The sequence below is a fragment of the Vigna unguiculata genome, chromosome 5 (assembly GCF_004118075.2).
Source record: "Vigna unguiculata cultivar IT97K-499-35 chromosome 5, ASM411807v1, whole genome shotgun sequence".
NCBI classification, from domain to species: domain Eukaryota; kingdom Viridiplantae; phylum Streptophyta; class Magnoliopsida; order Fabales; family Fabaceae; genus Vigna; species Vigna unguiculata.
The window spans coordinates 34898742-34914978 of NC_040283.1; the positions used below are offsets into that span (position 1 = coordinate 34898742).

The window sequence follows — 16237 nt, forward strand, 5'->3', positions numbered from 1 at the left end:
GATATAAAAATAATGTTAATATCGTTAGTGGAGACATTATTTGTGATATATATATAATAATAATAATATTAATAATAATAAAAATAAATGTTTATTATACACTCATCTCCCATATACATTTTGTTGAAATGGTTGAAATGCCAAGAAGGGGGAGTTGAATTGGCTAGTTAAAAAAATAGGCTATCTTTGAAAGCTAAAAACCACCTTTAATTAAATGAATTCGATCACCAAGTTAAGATGCAAAAGCCACTAGATAATATACTTTCAATCGGTCAAAAATAGAGTTAATCAATCGATTTTACTAGACATATTTTGTACTGGTATAATCAATCGATTGAAATAGAAAAATAGTCGACTAAAATACTGGGAAAAATGCAGAAATGCATATTCGAGTTTTAAACCAGGTACAGTGCACAAGAATGATCAAGACAGGTTCTAATTGACTATGTAAACATGCTCAATGCTGCAGATGTCATGAAAACACACAAGAACATGAAAAGATAATTTAAACTCAAGTTCTTTAAACTTTAAATGATTATGCAAGAGAGAAGAGTTAGATAAAAGCTTAGATCACAAGATTTTTATACTGGTTCACTCAAACCTGAGCTACATCAAGTTTGTCAAGGCAACCCGAGCCTACCTTGCACTATTTCAAAAGATTTACAAAGTTTTACACACTTACACTTTCAAAATAAGAAAAACCCACACACAAGACTCTTGAATCACACAAGAATCACACCAGCACAACAAGAATCCTCTTACAGACCTGGAAAACCACCAGACACACACACAATGCTTGAGAAAGATCAAACCTCAGTGGTAGCACAGTCGTGCGTACCACAAACAACCTTCTCCAAGTTTCAAACATAAGCCAAAAGCTCCAAGAATTGATCCAAGATCAATCTTCAACAACTGCAGTCTGAATGATCACGAAAGAGAGAGTTTTCCCAAGTTTCCATAATAATTTTGCGCTAAAAAATGATCAAGTTACCTCTCTTTCGAAAATCACAATACTTATAGTCAAACTATTACGAAATTCAACAGGTTGATTTCCAAATCAATCGGTTGATTTCACTTAACTTAAGTGAAATCAGTCGATTAAAAAATAAATCAACTGATTGAATAAGGCATAGTTTAAGACTACTGCAACCAACCTTTTAACCTGTTGAAAAACCATTCAACAGATTAAAAGAGACATTTTAACCTGTTGAAAAATCATTCAACGGATTAAAAAATACAACAAAGACCAAATACATCAAATTAATGCTACAAGGTCTACAATGTGAATTACAAACATCAAATACAATTTCTTAATGATGTATCCATGTGGAGAGCACACGTTCCAGCCTTGGTCAACATGAATACCACCAAATCTCCTTATCTTCATTAATGTAGGCTTTATTCCAATGGTAATGGTTTCTAAGTAGTTCAAAAAGCTTCATCAAATCTTCATCAAATCTTCAAGAGACATACCACCTTGGCTTCACATGTCAACACATTTCATAATATAAAGGAAAAATTGATTCTTACGTATACATAACTAACATTAAACATGCATATTTTATATAGTAATAATGCCATAAAGAATTCACCTTAAATTAAATTATAATAAAAATAATTTAATATATAAAAATATATTTTATGTTGTCACATAGAAACTTCTTTTGTCATTTTATAAAAAAAATATTCTTAACACTTCCATCACCAATGAGATGATCAATGTTTCCATATTCCATTCCATTTAGTTTAGCTAAGAAAAACAACAATATCAAGATAAGTGACATCCATATGGCCAAAATCAAAATCATCATGTTTATAAACACAAAGTGTGTTTGTATGTTCTTATCCCTGTTTTATAGGATGCTTTGATGTAAGACAAGTACGACCCAAATGGCCTTTACTACCACAGTGATAATTTATATTTTCATATTATTTGTCATTGTTTTCATTTTCTTTCTTTTCCTTTCTTCACACTATTGTTCCACTTTTGATGACAAAATGTCTCTTTAAAATTTCCTTTATGACCATGAAAATATGAATTAGATGTTGTTGCATTCACTTCTAGGAATGAAGCATAACTAATTTAGTCTCATGGATATTGCTGCATTCACTTTTGGGAATGAAGCATAACCAATTTGATCTCATGATTTCTTTCATCAAAAACTCATTGTTTTGTTTAGCTTTTAGAAGGCATGAAATAAGTTGAGAATACTTGTGAAATACCAAAACAATTGAGTAATTCTTCCTTATAATATCAAGTGTCACAAATTCAAATTTTGTAAGGCTTGACTTGTTTAAAGTTGACTCATAAAATATTGATAATAATCAAATTTTATTTATGAAACTATAAAATTAATATAGACAATATTTATAATAATAATAATCATCATAGTCAAAAGAATAATATATATATATATATATATATATATATATATATATATATATATATATATATATATATATATATATATACTAATAATAATAAGTCAAATATGAAAATTGATAAAATCAAATTTTTTTTTATTGCAAAAAAAGAAGAATATAAGACAAAATTGTCAATAAGGAAATAATTAGAATGAACTTGGATTGAGGTACGCAGATCATTGTCCTTAAAGATAAAATGTCTCCACTAACTCAGGATAGCCTTCGTACTGATAACGTATTATAAAATAAAGTTAATAATAGAAAGAAGAATAAAAAGAAAGAATAGAGCATCGAATACTAGTTTTCGATGGACAATCCATAAATTTCATTACATACTTAATTAAAATCTTTATTTTTTCTCTATCGGTATAAAAAATACATTAAATAGGAATGTTCCAACTCCTGTATATAGGAGAATACATAGGTTAGTAAACACACCCTTAAAACATCTTCACACAATTACATATGCCCAGAAAAAAACTAGTTCTACTACTCAATCAACTCATAGATAGCATTCTTGTATTTTTGTCTCACCCATGATGTTTGTGACTGCTATATTTGTAGAAGATCCTATGATTTTCATTGACTATTATCTTATTTTTCTCTTGTTTTCTTGCTTATTTGCTTTGATTTGTCAATCTTAGTTCCACACACTTTGCTATTGCAAGATCTCTGAAGTTACTATTAAAAACCTGTGTCCAGCACCACATTTGCTATCTTCAATTTTTTTTCCTTAATCTATTTCATTGTCCCTTTCAAAATTTAGGCTTATAATTGTTTCTATTTTTCTCTTCTGCACAATGCATGAATGGAAAAACTTTAGAATTTAAACTAATTCTTTGAACCATTGGAATCTCGATTTCATCCACCATAAGTTGCAATGTAAGACAGAGTTAATGAAACTATATCGTCATATACGTACTCCTTTCTCCCTCACTCACTTTCAAACCTTATTCTCAATTTGGACCCCTATTACTATTTCTGTTCTAACTCTTTCTTTACCATTGTGATTTTCTTATTACTACCATAATGAATTTCATTTCACTCCATTAACTGATTTTTCAGCGTCTTCCCTTTCTGTTTCATTATGACTTCCACCATTGTATTTCTTTTTATTTTCAGCATACCTTCCCAAATTCCTTGTAACCTAAGTTTACGAGTCTGAAAAGGTTAAAACCCACTTCAGCTCCTTCTCCTTCAACACTACTGCATAATGTTATTTGAAATTAAATTCTCTGAGAGAATAAACTACACCAAAATTCAGGTTTAGAAATCATCAATAATCCATATAAATGGTACCAGCACTTGGCTAATGACCAACTTATTCATATATACACAGTAAAAGTATTACCAATATATGATATCGGATAATGATAAACGTTTATCAAATTTTAGAGGCCATTTCACTAATAATTTTTTAATTGTCTTTCATCTCACCATATTGCTTACTTTTATGTGTTGTGGATAACAGATTAAAATAATAATCACCCTATTGCGAAAAAAAAAACACTACAGACAGGTTCTTCTTTTCTATTGTTTTGACAAAATTTAAGGATAAAATAAAACATTCTTACTAATCAAATAGCTAATAATACAACAGATTAAGCTCTTTTCAATTACATCATGAAACTTACTCTCTAAACGACCCAGAAAAGAATTTGTTGACCGACACAAACAAATACCTAGCCAACAAAATCCAAACTGCTCATAAAAACATTCTCAAATTCAACGGATTCAGCAGATGATAGCATGCTATTAGCCACACGCCTAGAATAATTGCAATCAACTTCACAATCATGTAATAAGAGGTCTTCGAGAGAGGATAATTGATTGTGAGCATGTTTGGTTGAAGCAAGTAGTGATGAGGGAAACGGGTTTTCTTGTTTGCAATGAAAGCTGTTACTAAAGCTAAGTAACGTGGAAGATCCAGAAGGAGAAAGAGGTTCCAGAACAATCTCAGGATTCATAGGGCTTTTACATGTGTGATGGCCGTAATAGGTTGTTCGGTACAAAGGAGGAACATCTTGAATTCTCTGCACCTGTTTCATTGCATGACATCCCTGATCATTCTTGTGAGTGCACCTGTAGTAGCTCCTACATACATTTTCAACCATTTTTGGAATCATGGTTTAGAAATCAAGGCTTTGACACATGAACAACTGAAGAAGATTGATTCATTTGAAACTGAAGAGTGATGAACATACCTGAGGTATTTGGCGTTCAATGTCATTTTCTGTCCATATTTTCTCCATACATAGCCATCTTCAACTAGTATGGAGCTGTCCTTCTCCCAACTTGGAGCAATTGATCTTGACATAAGAAGACAAAATATCAATGTTAGAATTCTCATATTTAAATGTTTTCCCAACTAATCCAATATTTATCAATTGACCAGAATATTTAAAATTATTGGAATTGTTATAATTAATAATCCTAATAATTGTGTAATCATGATCATTTATTTCTAGAGCCTTTAGCCAAGATGCATTTGACAACTAGCCTTTCTCTTTTCGAATTCAAAGCCTTTGTAAATCTTCTTATGTTATTTTTACTCAACTTTCTTCCATATCATATCTTCCCTCTCGCAAGAGACTATCAATTTAGTAGAATTATGAATAGTAAAAATTTTATTGAATATTTAGGATATGAATCTAGTAGCTTTCATCATATTAAATTTGGTATTGATAAAATAGTCCCTATAATGAGGTTCTTAATTAAATACATAAATATCAAGAAAATTAACTTAAATATGCTGTGGATAAACGTCATTATTCTTCATGTTTCTCCCGTTTGACCCTAAATAAAAATGTATCTGATCGTGTAATAACACTGTTCTTTATTATCTTAAACATAGTTTAATTAGAATAGTTAACTGTTTAAAAATAAAAAATATATATGACTATGGAGAGTTATAAAACACAAAAAATTAAATTGAAATATTGCAATGCTGAGAAATTAATGAATTTGGTTAAAAAAATCATAAAAAATGTACTGATGATGTCAAAGAGAAGACAAATTACTTTTTTTCATGATAGACATGCACTACACAGATATATCTTCTTGTTTTACCGGATTTTCAAATATTACTCAAGTTTTATTTTATAGAATTATAATTTCTGATAAAAAAAATATTATTTTCTGTGGATGATTGGTTGACTTAATCCCTTTACAAAAATAGTGATTGATCTAGCTATTCCAAAATCAAATCTGGGTGTATCTTTCACTTTCACATCCTGTAACTTCTTGATGTCATATTTTCTTAAAGAAAAAACAATCAGATCCAAATCCAATAGCAACAAAATCAAACATAAAAGCATGGATTATGATGCTCACTTTCTCTTGTAGCCTCTTCTTCGGTTTTCAGTGCTGAGAATTTTGCGACTCTTGCAAATTTCATCCACAGACTCCAACTTCTTTGGGGAAGTGGTGGTGGAAGAAGAGACATCTCTGAGAGTGATGGAAGCCACCACCTCATGGGAAACATCGTTGGTGGAGTTCAAAAGCAGAAGGGTGTTCGTGAATGAACACAGAACCTTGCGCACAAGATCTTCAACAAATGGTAACACTGAGTTTGACCCTTCTTCTTCTTCCTTTTGAAGATGAGTGATGGATTTGTCATAAGCAAGAACTTCAAGCAACTGATTTGCCATGTCACGCCCTCTGTTCAGCTCTTCTTCCATTGCCCTTTTGCCATTTGGAATCTGATTCTCCATTTTCCTTCTTGGCATAACACTATTCCTGTTATGGCCGCCAAACAGAGAGACAGACACCATAGGTTTTATTCAACATGGTACACTTTCCACTTGCGTATTTAAAAAATGTAGCCGCTGATAAAAATTCCTGACAAAAATTGTCAGGTTTGGCTCACGAGTCAATGTCTTACGTGAAGAACACGCACCACTGAAAATATGCCACGTCCGTAAGAGGGCTTTCTCCCATTGGAGAGGTCCAATGCGTGGGAAGAGAAGGAGTGTGTTTGTTTTCTTGGAAATGGAGGCTGAGCTCAGTATGCTATCTTCATGCTGAGAACATATTAATCTGTTAGACAATAATGCCCTTGGCCTTTGCATGCTGTGACAGTGAGAGAGAGGTACCAATATTTGCATTTCTTTTTTTATGAATCAATAAATGTTATGGAAACTATATGGGACTTCCATCTTGTGTGGATAGCTTAACACATTATTAAAGTTAAACGAGGTATACTTTTGGTAATATCTTTCAGACATTACAAATATTTTTATTTTTATTTTTATATATATGTATGTGAAATTTGAAATATATATATAGAGAGAGTATTAGGCAAACAGTGACGGATGAAGATGTGCAAGTTTACCCTTGTTTTTTTTAATTTATTATTAAATATCTGAAAAAAATATTTTATTCCCTCATCTTATACATTTGCCAATGATTAAACCAAAAATTTCCATACAACAATTGGTTATATTGACATTAGAACAATTATGTAAATTAAACATAAAAAGGGTAATTAGGAATCCTTGCACTACGTGGTTACATCATCTAACAATTCAATTATAATCGGTATATTTGTTGGTAGTTGGCACCTTTTAAATGTGACTAATGCTGTAATCTTTGAATTGTCGGTTTGATTAAACATTTAATACTTCGACTGCGAAAGTACTGGTTAGTTTCCATGTAAGTGGAGATTGGCCATAGATACTCATTTTATATAAATGTAATAAATCATCATAAAATTACAATGCACTGATTAGGATTGGAGTTTGAGTATATATGTATGAATGAAAAAAAATACTCATTAAAAAAAAAACCTATTTCAAGTTATATCTCAGTTCAACAAAATTAAAATGAAAAACATTTTATGCTAATTCGTTGTAACAATGGTGTATAAGTATTCTGTGTTAACATATATATTATGTACGTTGAAATAAGAACTAGATATATGCTAATGTTTGTTATATATATAAATATATCTGTATTTATATATATATATATATATATATATATATATATATATATATATATATATAACTATAGAATTATGATACATGTAACACTATTAAAAAGACTCATATTTCGTGTCAATTTTGTTTTGAAAATTTTTTCGTAAAAAATATTTACAAATTTTATTGTGAAAAAAAATTTGCAAGAAATTGCTACCCATTTTCTTACAAAATATTTTATATAAAACACTTTTTGCAACAAATTTTATAGGAAATACTTGCAAATTTTATAATTTTATAGGAAATAATTATCCACAAAGAAATTACCTTCCGATTAAAATTCTTAAGAAAAATGTCAGAAAAAAAAATCTTTTCTTGCAATTTTTTTTAACAAATTTGTAAGAAAAATCCCTTGTAATATGAGAATTTATAGTAGTGTAAATTTATTAAGTAAATATGAGAATAATTGTGCAATAATTATTAAAATTAGATGTTAAATGACCGAATTGGTGATGTGTTTTCTTGCATTTCTTAATGTTTAAATTATTTACAAAACATATTGCATAACGTTTGTTTAGCTAGAAAATCCATTATGATTTTTCAAAACGAAATAGATTCAAAAAATCAATTAAGAATTAATTTAAAAAAACGAAAACTAATAAATATTAACTTTTTAAGGATTTCATGGGTATGTTTATTAATTGTTTGATTTAAATTTCAAATTGAAAAGAATCAAATCAAACTAAACCAAATCACTATTATTTTTAAATATATAATATTTATAATTGATTAATAATTTGAAGAATATACATAACAAATTTGTATTATAATATTTAGTTGTAACAAAGTTGTATTATAGTTTTTAATTATACACTATGTGATTTATTCATTATTATAAACCATTAAATTATTTATAACAACAATTGTAAGAAAATCCATATAGAAATTTTCACACTTCATCATTCTAAATATTAGATTCATCGAAGGAATAAAATATTTGTAGACGATTCAATAACATCTGTCAATAAATATAGTTTTGATAATATTATCTTACAAAATAGGTTTAAACTTAAGTCAATTCTATAAAATAGGTTTATAAGGAAAACTTTTACTTACTTATTATATATTTATAATCAATTATAATTATAGTTTACTTAGGATTTCTAACCCTGACTAAGCATGAACCTAACACCACAATGGATAATGCTTTCTCAACAATGGGGTTCATATTGATGCGCGATGACAAATGAACATTATATAAGTGTGATTCAAAGTCAATTTTAGGGACTTTTGTGTATGAATTGGTTACATAACTTGTTTTGTAGTTTCTTCCGATGAAGATTCACAATGGGAACATATCCATGTTGAAGCTTCCATGTACTTTCACCCTTTTTTTTTTCTTTTCCCTTTTCACTAATTAATTTATCCATTTTCTCATAATTTATAGATTCTCTAGTCTAGGTTAGGTTAAACTATGATTTTGTTGTAATTTCAATGAAATTCCGAGTGATTTCAATCCTAACTAATTTTTTTAATTTATTCTCTTAATTGACCATCAATTAAATGATTTATTGACTTGAACTTAGTTCAGCGACTCTTAGAAAAAAATTGTTCTTAAACAATTAAAACATAAGGAATTATTGAAGGTTTTAGTTAAGAATTTATATTTAAATTGCTAAGAAATTAACATAAACTTAAAAGGGATAGATATGAAATACATGCAATTATTTTGTTAGAAAAAAGAAAATATATTAAATTCGTGAAAGGGTAAGCCCTTATAGAAAATCAAGATACAAGAGAAAAAAATGCCCTATTATACACCATTGATGGTTATGTTAATTTTATTTAAGGCACCAGTGCAGAATTCCCATTTTACCTTGCCTTATATGTATCGGTTTTCGGTTGGCTAGGAACTGAAGCATATAATGGCGCGGTGACATTTTTGCAATTAGAGCCAAGTTTTAAGCCTCGATTCTCCAAATACCTAAAGCCAAAGAGGGGTATAGACCCCGGTTCACCCAAAACCGGTGCCAAATAGTGGTATAGGCCTTTGTCAGTAAGACCCGAAGCCAAAAAGTGGCTGGACCTTAGGTGTTTGGCCTCAGTCCAAGGAGACTCGGTGCCAAAAGGGGGTCTATGGCTTCGGTTTCCCTAACAACCGAAGCCATAGGGTTTATTTAGGGTTCGAATTTCGCGAACCCTTCTTCTTCCCCGCGCCTGCGCCTCTGCAACTCCTTCCCCTCGCTCTCTCTCTCTCTCTCTCCGCTGCACCCACTGCCACCACACCCTCCGGCCACCTTCGACCACCTCCGATGCTATGGAACCCTAATGGACGACGCAAAATACGTTAAATTGTACCAAACACTCTCCAACGCCATCGTTCCATATCCAATTTTCAAAGGCAAAGACCATTGCAGTGTCTGTAAAACCCTCTTCGACCAACTCCACTCCATCTTCCGTCGATTCTTCTCCGCTCTTCCTTTGTGCCACCGACATGACCTTCTCTCTCGGTCCCTTCCACCTCTGCATTCGGGGTTGTGGCCAATTGTTGAAGAACTTTCTCTCATTCTGCTCTGCTGTCTTATTCTCTTGACGCTCCCGCACTCCGACTAAAATTTCTTCCTTCTCAAGGGAAAGCAGTTTAGGGGTTTTATCAGTGATGATTGCAGAGATGAGGTGGTGGAGAGTGGATCGCCACCGGAGAAATTGATGGTAGAGATTTACCAGCATTTCGCGAATCCGCGGAGTCCTGGCGGGGACCGGTCTCGGAGACAGCGCTGCAAGTAGAAGGAGAGGCTCACTAGGCGGAACTGGGAGTCTCAACATTTTGTCAAGATCGTGAATTGCTCGCCCACGTCGGAAAGACCCTTGCAGGGCATCTGGAAGGTGGTTCTTTGCGATCGTGAAACTGGGTATATGACACCGATTTTGAAACAACCAAGACATAAAACTGGGTATATGCCTTCAGGTGATAACTGAGGCCAACTCCCAATATGCCTCGGTTCCAAATTCAAGACAAAATGTGGAAAATAACCGGGACAGAAAGCTCTTACTTCACTAGTGAGGGTAAAATGCTTTATTTATTTTTCTTAAGGTATGATAGTGGCAGTCACACCCTTTAACTTTAAAATAATAATTTATTTCGTAAAATGGCACTCATGTTTTTACATTTTGAATAAACCTTCACTTTTCTTATACTCACCTTTCTTATTTAATTATAAATTTATGAAAATTAAAAATTCATAAATTTTTTAAATTTCAGAAACATGGATATTTTATAAACAAAAAAAAACTTAAATGATGAAATCATTATATATTAAAAATGTAATAAAAACTATATTATTACTAAATTATAATCTGAATAATAGAATATACATATTTTATTTTTGAGAAAATACTATTTAAACATAAGAAAAAAACTAAATACAATAGAAATATATAATTAAATTTATTAACTTATCATTATATTTACTATAAATATAAATTAAAATAAGAATTAATATTGATAATTTAATAATAATGATGATAATATAAGGAAAGTTAACATTTATTTTAAAATCAGAGTGTGATTTAATGCAATTCATTGATTTTTTTTAAATTTGATTTTTATATATTTTAACTTTTAAAATTTTCATTTTTAAAATTTTTTATTTAAGTATTAACTAATATATTATTTTTAATTAAAATAAAAGAGATGAATTAAAACATATAATTTTATAATTAGATAACTTAAAGAATTGGCTAACAAAACAACATTAAGTTTGTAGGGTATACAATTATAAGATACAAATGTACCCTATACATTATATTTTCCCGTGTAGGTTAGTCTTCATTAATTGTAAAATTCCAAATTGTTCAAAAATGTTTATCTATCAATTTTCTCATACAAATAATTGAATAAATAAATAGTTACTTTTAGAATTACGAGATGAAGATCACTTCTAATGTCCTAAGTTACAACAGAAAAAACAATTTAAATATATGTTATTATTTGAAAACTAGATAAATATTATTTTTTTTAAATTTTAGAAGAGAATATTTTTTAATTTAAAATAGTACACTACATCCAGTGTAGGTTTGATCTAAGGGTTTCCTTCCAAAAGTTGAACCTCGAGCCATCACCAACAAACCAACCAACCATTATTTTCCAACATTTTTGTTTTTAATTCTTTAGGATTAATCTTTATGCTGGATGTTGTTACATCAACGTAGAAACTAACCCGTTCTTTCCAAATTACACACGTTCACATAGAATAATCAAACTGACCATTCAAATTTCAAAAGATAGCAGCTTTACCAAATTTAAAACGTATCAACAAAACTTTCCAACAAATGAAAAACACATCAACCATCGACAACGATAGTGATAATAATAGAATTCATAATATAATCTAAATTCTAAATCTTAACAAGAAAAGGAATCAACCCCCTACCTCGTTCTTGTCCGTACATGCATATATCCCTAATTACCCTCACCAATATACATAAAATACCAAAGGGTATTATTGTCTAATCCCTCGCTGTTATCTCAGCGTGAAGTTACCATTATGAGCTCACCATGCAATCCCTTGAAAAAAACCACACTGCTTCTCTTTCCTCGTTCCTTCACACTTGCAATCAGACAAAACCACTGCTTACGTTGCACATTTTCATCGGTGCGTGTTCTTCACGTAAAACATTAGCTTGTGTCCGAAAGCTGTCAAATTTGTGCTGTGGAAGTTTTGATGTAACATTTTTTAAATGGGCAAGTGGAGGAAGTGCTGGGTTGAATAAAAGGCAGTGTTCTCTCTGTTTTTGCAGTGTCAAACACTTAACCAAAACCAGAAAGGAAACTAATGGGGAGTGAGTTTTCAAATGGAAAAAAGGCAATGGAAGAAGAATTGATGAGAGGGCGTGACATGGCAAACCAGTTACTTGAAGCACTTGGTCATGATAAATTGAACACTCATCTTCAACATGAGGATAGGTCAAAGTCAGTGTTACCATTTGTTGAAGATCTTGTTCGCAAGGTCTTGTGCTCATTCACCAACACTCTTTTGCTTTTGAACTCCAATCAACTCACACCGTCTCTCTCATCATCAACCAATTGCCCTCAGATCGAGTCTCTGCTTCAAACCTGCAAGAGTCGCAAAATTCTCAACCCTAATAATCGAAGAAGGTGCTACAAAAGAAAGTAAGAATTTCATGATTCATAGTTACTGAGCCAATAAGCACTTTCTAGTGCAATATATTCTCTATTTTAATTTATTAAAACTTCAAAATCTTAAGTGAAACTCGTTACAAAGTAATACAAACCAATTTTTGTAACCTTCAATAAAATTTAGCTCAAGAGGGTGTATTTAAAGGAGTGTATAAATAGTAAAATGATTATTAAGATATTTTTTCTATACAATATAACATTAAGTTCAAGATTTTATGTAAAATACATATATAATTTATCATCACTAGATCAACCCTAATGAATAATATGATTAGTAAGAACATTCTTTAATGAATTCCAGACATAAATGACTATGATTACAGGTTATTCGGATTAATTCTTATTTGTCGCAATTTTTCTTAACTATTCTAGTGAATTGATAATTGGATTAGGTGTGAAAATACTTGAAATATATGAATTGTTAAATTGATAATTTTGTCTTAATGTATAAAGATCAATTTCGCCAACTTGGGAGAAGGACAGCTCCATACTGATTGAAGATGGCTATGCATGGAGAAAGTACGGACAAAAAATGACATTGCACGCAAAATACCTAAGGTATATTCTTCAGTTTCAAACCAAATTAACTATAATTTTCTCTCTCTCTCTCTTTTGATTTCGGAATGATGAATCCAACATGGTTTTGCAGGAGCTACTACAGGTGCACATACAAGAATGATCAAAGATGCTCAGCAATGAAACAGGTGCAGAGGATTCAAGATGATCCTCCATTGTACCGAACAACCTATTACGGCCATCACACTTGTCGAAGCCCTTCGAATCCCGAGATTATTTTGGAACCTCTTTCTCCTTCTGCATCTTCCACGTTACTTAGCTTTAATAACAGCCTTCATAGTAAACAAGAAAACCCGTTTCCCTCGCCACTACTTGCATCAATCAAGCAGGAGCCTCAGAAAGTGATTCGCGATGAACATTGTGCTCAGAACCAGTTGTCTGCGTTAGAGAACCTCCTATTATACGATTATGATGTTTCTTTTGATTATTCGAGGAATGCCACTTTCCTGTCGTCGGGTGAACCCGTTCAATTTGAGGATGTTTGTGGACAGTTTGGATTTTGATGAGTAGGTATTTGTTTCGGAGGATAGCTTCTTCTAGTTAGAATTGTACAGCTTAGATCTCAATGTTGTATTAACTAGTTTCTTCAATAAAACCTTTGTACCTTAAATCTTGCCAAAGTATTATGGATTGTTATCACTGGTACAATCAAATAAATGTCACTAGATTAATGTATTACGTATTAATCATATGCTGCATTGCGGGTGAAAAAAAACAAAATATAAATAAGGTTAACTCATTGTTTTCCAACAAATTTAGAATTGTACTTAAAACAATATTATTTGAATATGCAGTAGTAAGAAGTTAAAAAGTCAAATTGTTTTTACTTTTTAACTTTCATTCAAAATTGAATTTTGTCCACAAAAGGTGAAATTTTTTTTTAATTTTTAATAACTTTTTAACGAATGAATGTAATTCTTTCTATCAAACTGAGCATAAATATTTGTTGATGGAACAAAAGAAATGTGTCAACACTTGGACACAGGAATCATATTATTTTTCATATCAAAAATAACTTTAACCTTATCAAACGACGAAAATTACATTTATTCATTAATAAAATAAAAATAATGTAACATTTGAGATAAGAATGAATTCTAATTTCGTATAGAAATTAAAGAATAAAAATCATATTTAACCCAAATATAAAATGGTAAAAAAAAAGATAATAGACTATATAAAAGAAATTAAACAAATATGGAAAAAAAAAACAAGTTGCTTTTCTTTAAAATTCTTCATAGCTTTCAAATGATTTTTATTCATTTAATTTACAAGTGAAGAACTCAAACAAGCTTCAATTAATTTGATAACAATCTTATTCATTCCAAAGTTTTTTTTTTATCAGCAACAAAAATTAAATAAATATAATAGGACATTTGGGATGCCCTAACCCTTTTACAAATTACAAAAACATTACAACTTGATTACTATTATATTGTAACTCCATAATAGTTCCGACACTAAAACAATAATAAAGTAGCTAATTTACATTGACATGAGCACTATAACTAATACCACCATGATGATGTTCAAAATACTTTTTAGTAATCCATCCCACATTTATATTTAAAGAGCTCATACATGTAATGACTCCAAAGAATAATCTTCAACCTTCATATTCTTTACATATTGTTCCTACTTTTATATTCTTTACATATTGTTCCTACTTTTATACCTATAGGACATGTTAAGGCAATCAAACCTTATTGCAAAGGTCCCTTAATAGCTTTTCATTTAAGCTTCCCAACTCCACTTGGCTTGATGTTTGAACTCGATCTTCTTGGCTATTACTCCTTTCTCATGGATTCCACCTGCATGTTAGTTCTCAACATATTCTTGCACAACCTTTTATCTTTATAAGAATAAGAGCAAGTATATTTTTGGCATCTCTACTTTTAGCATTCCACACATTTTCATTACTTCCACCTTTTCCTTTGGGCTTATATTTAGTCATCTACTACGAGAACTACCCAACACCTCTCTTCATTAGCATCAAAAGTTCTTAGCACATAGATTTGAGGCAAGTGATCGGGCTCAAACACCAGTCAGAATATGAAAAAAATGTTTTTGGGTACTTACTTGTGATCCATGTCCAAGATTTAATTTGTACTAATGTGAACACTTCCTCACTATCTATTTTAGAGTTCCTAAATATATAATTATTTCTATGGATCCAAAGTATATATGATTAATACTCAAGTTATACTTTACTCATTTAAAGCTTTTGTGATCTACTAATCTACTTTTCTTTATTCCAAACATTTACAAATGAAAACCTGCTAACACTTCTCTTGTTCCACGTGTTTGCAAATGAGAACCTATTACTTTCTCTTATTTCAAATGTATACAAATTTATTGTTTTATTACATTAGACATGTTCAAATATGTAAAAATTTACTATTTAACTTACATAAAATATATTATCAAAGTTAAGTAGGGTAATGAGTTATAGTTAAAGATTAAGACTGAATTATCAACGAATATTCCAAGACATAAGAGCAAAAATCAGAACTAAAATATAATAAACTAAAAGAACAACTTGTTTAGTATTATATAACACCTTAGAAGTTTTATAGAAGGATAGAATGAGGTCTTTTATCCTTAGCAACTTGTAGTGATTAATTTAGATACTAATTTATAAAATTAAAAATTATTGATTACTAAAATAGTCACTAGTTATTATTAAAAATTATAATTGATCACTAAATTAGTTTTTAAAATTAGATACCATGGTTTTAATTACCAAAGAAAATTGATTACTAAAAATTTGCTACCTAGATTTTAATTACCAAAATGACTTAATTACTAAATTGATCTTTAATAATTAGTGACCAATTATAAATTTTTTATTTATAATAGTAACTATTTTAATAACGAATAATTTTTTAATTTATATAGTATCTAAATTGTTCATTATAATGAATAATTATTTTTTGTTATTAAAATTGATTTCATATAATTTTATTATAGTACATGAAGAAAAATGTTACAAATCACCGTCTTAAACTAAGAGATAAACTCCCTTGAATTAATCTAATTATTAGGCGCAAAAAGCATAGTTAGGTTGTGCATCCCCTTTGACCTCATTCGAACTTAGCATAAGATTAAAATCACCTCC

The 16237-nt window shown here is 30.2% G+C and overlaps 2 protein-coding genes across 2 annotated transcripts; one reads left to right on the forward strand and one right to left on the reverse strand.

The window, feature by feature from the left end:
- Positions 1-3971: 3971 nt before the first annotated feature.
- On the reverse strand, positions 3972-6212 carry LOC114185715 (WRKY DNA-binding transcription factor 70-like). The gene is made up of 3 exons (XM_028073593.1): positions 5758-6212; positions 4629-4733; positions 3972-4518 (listed from the first exon to the last, which is right to left on the reverse strand). The coding sequence occupies exons 1-3, from the start codon at positions 6195-6197 to the stop codon at positions 4107-4109; spliced, it is 957 nt and encodes a 318-aa protein (XP_027929394.1). The 5' UTR covers positions 6198-6212; the 3' UTR covers positions 3972-4106.
- A 5918-nt stretch (positions 6213-12130) lies between these two features.
- On the forward strand, positions 12131-13733 carry LOC114185956 (WRKY DNA-binding transcription factor 70-like). The gene is made up of 3 exons (XM_028073947.1): positions 12131-12516; positions 12997-13101; positions 13193-13733. The coding sequence occupies exons 1-3, from the start codon at positions 12179-12181 to the stop codon at positions 13620-13622; spliced, it is 873 nt and encodes a 290-aa protein (XP_027929748.1). The 5' UTR covers positions 12131-12178; the 3' UTR covers positions 13623-13733.
- Positions 13734-16237: the final 2504 nt, after the last annotated feature.

What these genes read in the sequence shown, in the direction of transcription:
- LOC114185956 (XM_028073947.1), top strand. Translation starts at nt 12,179, where the DNA reads ATGGGGAGTGAGTTTTCAAATGGAAAAAAGGCAATGGAAGAAGAATTG. An exon ending in AGAAGGTGCTACAAAAGAAA is followed by an intron (nt 12,517 to 12,996) that starts GTAAGAATTTCA and finishes TAATGTATAAAG; the next exon opens with ATCAATTTCGCCAACTTGGG. An exon ending in TTGCACGCAAAATACCTAAG is followed by an intron (nt 13,102 to 13,192) that starts GTATATTCTTCA and finishes ATGGTTTTGCAG; the next exon opens with GAGCTACTACAGGTGCACAT.
- LOC114185715 (XM_028073593.1), bottom strand. Translation starts at nt 6,197, where the DNA reads ATGGTGTCTGTCTCTCTGTTTGGCGGCCATAACAGGAATAGTGTTATG. An exon ending in AGAAGAGGCTACAAGAGAAA is followed by an intron (nt 4,734 to 5,757) that starts GTGAGCATCATA and finishes TCTTATGTCAAG; the next exon opens with ATCAATTGCTCCAAGTTGGG. An exon ending in TTGAACGCCAAATACCTCAG is followed by an intron (nt 4,519 to 4,628) that starts GTATGTTCATCA and finishes AAATGTATGTAG; the next exon opens with GAGCTACTACAGGTGCACTC.